We start from the raw sequence: 7,185 nt of genomic DNA on the forward strand, positions 1-7,185 counted from the left end.
ACATAAGGAACACCCTCCCGAAGTTTGGTCCATTCCTCCTGGGACACCCTGTGTGTATATATATATATATATATACAGGATGCTTCACGACTTTACAGCATAACTGCAGGACATGATTTCCTAGGTCTTTGTAATCAAAAAGGTTCATATAAACATGTGTCTGATTTTGGACGGTTACAGAGTTATGACCGTTTTAAACTCAGAATAGAAGGTTACGATTACTGACAATGAACGGAACAAAATAATAAACCAGCACAATACATGATATATTTAAAGTATGACTTTACAGGTAACTTTGAGAAATTACCTTTAATTTGAATTTATTGGTGTTTAAAGCTGATTTTCGAAAATGTCACCTCCAGCCGCAACACAGGCTGCCGCTCGGTTGTGAACTGCGCCGGACATACCAACCCTCCCCGCCTTAGGTACATCTCAAGTATTGAGATAATAAGAACGCTGTCTGTAGCTGACAGACGCAGTTCACACGAGGGCGTGTATGGGAATAAAAAAACGGTCATAACTCCGTAACGGTCCAAAATCGGACACATGTTTATATTAATTTTTTTTATCACAAAGACCCAGGAAATCACCTCCTGCAGTTATGCCCTAAAGTCGTGAAACACCCTGCATATATACACACTATATCAGAAAATAACGGCCCTCTGTGGCCGAATATTATACAGTGGAACCTCGCTTAACAAGCACCTCTCATAACGAGTAATTCGCATAACAAGGAACACAAATTGTAAAAAATGACTCACTAAACGAGTGATGAGAGGGGAAGTCCCGGATTGTGTGCTTGCTACATCAGTCTGTGTTTAGCACTCGTTCCGCTAGCATCTTAGTGTCACTTGTGATCACACATTTTTCCAAACTTGTGTTCAGACATATTATTTGTGATTTTTTTTTGTGCAAAGTTTAATAGCCCTTGCAAAAATGTCCCCGAAGAAAAAACCGCAAAAAGACATATGAGAATAAAAATAACTGTAGAAATGAAACATAAAATCATTGAAAAGCGAGAACAAGGTGTGAGCATGGCTGATCTAGCACGCACATACAATCAGTCTACATCAACGATCTGCACGATTTGAAGTTGCATTGTGTTTCACAGCAAGAAGTTGTGGAGGAGTGTTTGTCAGAGGTGGAGGAGGAGGAAACAGCAAAGCAAAAATCTTCTGGCGCAATAAGAGAAATGCTGAAAGCATGGGAAACTGTTGCATCATACACTGAGAAGCATCACCCTAATAAGCTCGTGGCTATGCTTGCTACAGATTTATTTAATGATAATGCTGTGTCGAATTTTCACCAACTTTTGAAGCGTCGGCAAAAACAAATGTCTCCAGACAGCTTTCTAGTAAAAAAGAATTAGATATGTATCATAAATAATAAACTAATTATTTCGATTTTTTTGTTTGTTTTCTGCAAATTGAATTCGCATTCCAGGTTGGTTCATTCTGCATAGATGAAAAGATGAAGATGATTCATGCTCCTTAACAATGTATATATAATTTTCTTTGAATAAACGTTATACATAAAATTTTTTGAGTATTTTTTTTCGGCATGGAACACATTATCGTATTTTACGTTAATTTATATGGGAAAAATTGTTTCACTTAACAAGTGTTTCGCATTACGAGTAAGATTTTGGAATGAATTATGTTCGTTAAGCGAGGTTCCACTGTATTTGCTCTTTTCATTGCAGTCTCTTTTTTCCCATAGAGATATTTAGGTTTTCTTTGTCATACAAATGAGTGTTGGATCAATGGGAAATGTTTATTCGCCAAAACTTAAAATACAAAATAATTAATCTGAAACATACAAGTTACAACCTTTTGCTATTTATTCACCATCCTTTCTCTCCTTGCAGGCATGGTAGTCACTCCTGATCATGCAGCATATTTGAAAACAAGTCTCACTGAATTTGTCTTTACAATCTACAATGAGACAGTTCCCAATAGAAACTAATGTTCACTAATACTGAGGAATTTGAGGTCTTCCTCAGGGAAGGTTCTTCTTCTACAAGGCAAAATAACTGGGTCTAAGAATTGGGTTTTGATGTGAGGCAACATTAACTGCTGGTCTTGACAAATGTGTTTAAAAAAAAAAAGCTCCCCATGGTCTTTATAAATGTTCCCAATATTGATCTATTGCACATTTTCAAGTTTTGACCTTACAAAGATGTTCATTTCATCCAAAGAAAAGATGTGAAGATTGAAGAAAATGTGGATTCATTTACACATACCAAAGCTTAATACAGTGTCTACATAGTCTCTACAGGCAAAAGCTTCTTTCACTCGATATATCTAATGTACAAATTCATTACAGTAATTTACACAAACTTCCCTCAAAGTTAATTACATGGTTGTCCAAAATAGCAACAATGGATTTCCATTTCTTTAAAATATGAAGTTTGTATACCACCTACCTTGAAGCAAATAGCATTTTACTGGACTACAGTATATTTATTTACTGAGTAGTGAGATGATTACTTTTATTACATGTTCATTCTTCCCACAAGTATAAGGTGATCCAAGCTGATTCAATTCAAGGCGGAACTGCATCACATGCTCAAGGAAGTCTTGACTGTTATTTCAATAGTCTGTTGCTCTAAAAATTGATCACCTTGTTTATTAATTACTTTACTTTCTTCAAGCTTCACATATCTTTCAGTCAAAAGACCACAGTACAAAATGCATTAAGCCTCCAGTTCCAGAGCTACTCCAATCTTATGGCCCCCTTGGTTGAAATTCTTGCCATCAATCAAAGCTGATAAAAATACCGAGACTCCTGCAAACAAGAGTTATTTAATTAATTTCGGAAAAACAAATATGACAATTTGCAATAGAACGGTCATTTCTGTTGGACTATTGCGATATGACACTAGCTACAATAGGCTAAATGTCATTGACATTAGACCAACACTCTAGCCCTTATGCAGCCAACTCTTCTTTGAAAATTCAAGGGCTGGCACAGCTGAAGGGTCATTTGTAATATAATGAAGAATAAATCTTGTAGCATAATCAAATGTGACATGAATAGCTGAACAGAGAATACAGGAATGCTGTACCACATGTAAATACAAACTGAAGTTCCATATACCCTATACAATAAAGCTTTCTATAACAAAAATCTTAGCACTATAGATACTGTAAATACACAGCCTCTGATTCATGTAAAAAACTGCAGTGTTTCATGCTAAATTTTCATTTTTTCCAACATGAGTTCACAAGCCATACTCTTAAACATCAGTGTACCCATAATTCTGCTTTTGTAACAGTACATGCACACAATATTTCAAAAGTTCAAAGAACACAGATGCCATAAGGAATGAACATAATTTTCTACTTGGGCAGGGATACACACGGGATGTTCCTTGCTTTACAAAAGCAATTTATTCCATGAAAACTGTTAATAATGCAAAAAATTTTAAATACAAAATTAAATCTGTTATGTGAAAAATAGGCAGAAATTAACAGGCTTCATTGCACTGAAAATTAGTAAACCGAGTGTTCACGAAATGAGGAATACCCATGCATATATATATATATATATGGGTATCAGGTAAAATTACAATATATATATTTTCATTTTAAAGATTTGAATGAAAATGAAAGTCCAACAAACGTGAAGCATGAATGAAACAACTGCATAATAATCATGAAAGATGTACATTTGAAAGTACAGAAATCACCAAACTTACCACTCAAGAATTTCAGAGAATTCACATGGGCCATACTGTATCAGTCACTCATGGAGCTGAGCCCTTCTTGAGAAGCCACCAGTTATGCAGCTACTCAAGAACTTCCCAGCATTTTATGGAACCCGAAGGTTCATTACTGTGTTCACAAGAGCCCTCCACTGGTCCCTATCCTGAGCCAGATCAATTCAATCCATATCATACCATTCTCTCTCTCTCTCTAAGTCCCATTTTAATACTGTTCACCCACCTACATCTTGGACTTCATAGTGCTCTCATTCCTTCCGTCTTTCTAACCAACATCTTACATGCATTCCCTCTTCTCCCCATTCATGCTACATGTCCTGTGCATCTCATCCTCCTTGACAATCATTCTAATCCTACTTGGTGAAGAGAAGTTACAAAAGCTCCTCATTGTGCAGTTTTCTCCAAACTCCTGTCACTTCATTCATTTCGGTTCAAATATTCTCTTCAAAATCCTGTTCTCAAACACCCTCCCTGTCTATGTTCTTCCCTTAACCTTTAACGGGCGAATGTTTTATATATATATCAGCAAGTAACACCTCGTTGTGGCCGAATGTTATATTTATATAAGGCAGGACACCTGCTCTCTTTGGAAGTGCTGACAGTTTGATCTTTGGTTTGGAACCAAACCCAAGCAAGGTCATGCCAGTGGTTCATTCATTAGCTCTGAACAATGAAACTGTTTATCACGGTACTCTTTCGATACTATTTATGTTTAGATATGACTGTTTATGACCTGGTCAGCAAAATAGAGCCCAGCTTTGTTTTGAGAACTGAGGAGTATATATTCATCTGGGCTTGCATGTTCCTGCTTCAAGAGCTTTCAAGGAAGTGTGATGTATCCAAGGATTGGTTTTCAGTAGTGAATTATCAGTTAGAAAGTCAGTGTCAGACTGTCATATATTTCTGCATATATCATTTTTATTTTGTGTCTCGGAAGAGGTATAAATCCACTTAACCAGTATTACTTTGTGAGTAAAAGGCATCTTCGTCACTGTGACTTCTGGTAACAGTGTCAGACTGCCACTCTTTTCGACTAGTGTTATAATTACTCTGCATCACTATTTTGCAAGTATTACTAACAGGTGAGAGTGTCACTTTGACAATCAACATAATTTATTCGATTTAGCTGGAAACCCCCTTCCCCAAGATGATTGTTCAATCGCACGAGGCGAATATCACGGTTAACAGCAATTCTCGGGGGAGGTCAAGTTCATCTGGGGCCCAAGTGAGTCGACTGGAGGTGAAACATTCATAACACTGGACAACCAAAGGGAAACAAAGACACTGTCATGCGTAATGTTGCACTGGGTGTCGTGGACTGCTTTGAGAAGTGGCACACGCACGTGAGAGCGTGAGGTATCGTACACTGTGAAGTGACGCAGTTCAAACTTGCATACAGTCTGAACAAAATATTATTGTATATAGTGTGATTATATTTACAAAATCACCATGTCTCAAGGTTGAAGAAAAACTATGGGTAAGTCCTTTGGAATTTCATAACATATATAATAAAGATTATATTTTGCATTTCATGACAAAAATAATCACAGTTGATTTTCATTTGTAAGAATTGCTCTTTTGTGTACATGTAGAAAACTGTACTGTATTTCAGGTTGTTTTTAGTTCGTTATTTCTGATGCATAGAATGGAAGATGTGTAGTCTTTTTCTGAATGTCTGCACTGTTAAATACTTAGAACCATTTAAATTCTGGCCGCAGAGGGCTGCCAGCAATTTAAATGTCCATATGTTAAAGGTTAATGTCAGAGACCAAGTTTCACACCCATACATAATCACAGGCAGAATTATAGTTTTACATATTCTAACTTTTATGTTTTTAGACAGCAGACGAGAAGACAAAAGATTCTGGACTGAATGGTAGGATGCATTACCCGAGTTCAATCTCTTCTTAATTTCCTCCTGAATCAGGTTTTGATTTGTTATAGTCGTCCCCAAATATCTGAACTGTGACACATTTTCATATCTTCTGTTATCAATCTTTATATTATTATTTTACCCTGCATTTGGTGACGAGACAGCAACATATACTTAGTTTTTTCTGAGTTTACTTCAAGGATAACCTCCTTATCGACGTCAATTAAAGTCTGTGTGTTTCTCTTTACCAAGCTTTTTTTTTTGTTTATCTGACAAATGCAAAAGATCTGATCAGTAGTTGATCTGTTACATCAAAACCCACACTGATGATCCCCAATAATTACATCTATGTATGGACTTAACCTTGGGAGAAGAATATTTGGTAGAATTTTGTATGAAGTTGATAGCAGTGATATCCTCCAATAATTACTACAGTCAGTATTATCACCATTCTAATGAACTGGTATAATAATAGACTCCTTACACTTCTCAGGCAATTTTTCCATATTCCAAATTGAATTAATTAGCTTGTGGATCTTAGAATGTAATATTTCCCCTCCTGCTTGAATAAGTTCTGCCAGAATTTGATCACTACATGGGGATTCATACCTTTTCAATTTGGCAACAGCACTTTCAACCACAAAGAGGCTAGGATCAGGTAATAATGACTCAGCTATATGTATTTCTATCTGCCTAACATCACTGATCCTATGTACACTCAATAACAGAGAAGTAGTTCTTCCACTTATTCAAAATGTGGGAATATGTAAGCACATCACCATTCTCATCCTTCAGTAAGTTACTTCTAGGCTGATAACTCCTCTTAAAGCCATTTATTCCTTTATACAGATCTCTAATGTTCTTGTTCTTACTGTTCATTGCAAGCTCATCAATTTTGTCTTTCAGATATTCCCTCTTTTTATTCCTGAAATGCCTGCTGGCTTCACGTCTTAAATTGTTCACATTATTCCCATTTATTTCGCTTGAATCCTGTAACCACAACAATTTGACTTCTTCCTTTGGTCTAATAATTCTGAGCATCCTTCATCAAACCATGGCTTATTCTTCTTCAGTTCATAACAACCTAGACTTTCTTCGGCAGAAATTTGATTTTCTCTCTCAGGGGCAGTCAAATGAAAATGGGTCACCATGCATAACTCACACGGTGCGCAAGTTGGTAACACTGGAATCTGTTTATGGTACAAACATCTGGTGGGGACTTGGGAAAGCACAGTGACGTGTCCTTGCACACTAGTCATTTGTTTATTGTGCTGGAATTAAGGTTAGCGCTATGTGTGGTCATCCAACATCAGTAATGTAGGTGGGTAAAAAAGAACAGCAAAGTGTAGTGCGCTTTTTGACTGCTGAAGGAGTAGGACGACGAGAAATTCGTCGCATGTCTGTTGTTTACAACGAACACAGCATGTCACGTTTGCATGTGCTGGTGTGGCATAAGAGATTCCAAGAGGGACATGCGTCACTGCAAGATGATGCTCCCAGGATAGGCTCATCGTTTCATCACTTCTAATGTTATTGCTGCATCGGATGGTTATATTCGGGCAAACCGACGGATCACTGTGGAAGAAAT

At 36.9% G+C, this 7,185-nt stretch overlaps 1 protein-coding gene across 1 annotated transcript; it reads right to left on the reverse strand.

Moving 5' to 3' along the window:
- Window positions 1-1,752: 1,752 nt before the first annotated feature.
- On the reverse strand, window positions 1,753-2,789 carry LOC117283026 (voltage-dependent anion-selective channel-like; the record flags this gene model as incomplete). The annotated part of the gene is given in 1 exon segment (XM_033755167.1): window positions 1,753-2,789. A coding segment is annotated over 1 exon segment (94 nt), but the record flags the coding sequence as incomplete, so codon positions are not given.
- Window positions 2,790-7,185: the final 4,396 nt, after the last annotated feature.

This window comes from Cryptotermes secundus, unplaced genomic scaffold (assembly GCF_002891405.2).
Source record: "Cryptotermes secundus unplaced genomic scaffold, Csec_1.0 scaffold4591, whole genome shotgun sequence".
Lineage (NCBI taxonomy): Eukaryota > Metazoa > Arthropoda > Insecta > Blattodea > Kalotermitidae > Cryptotermes > Cryptotermes secundus.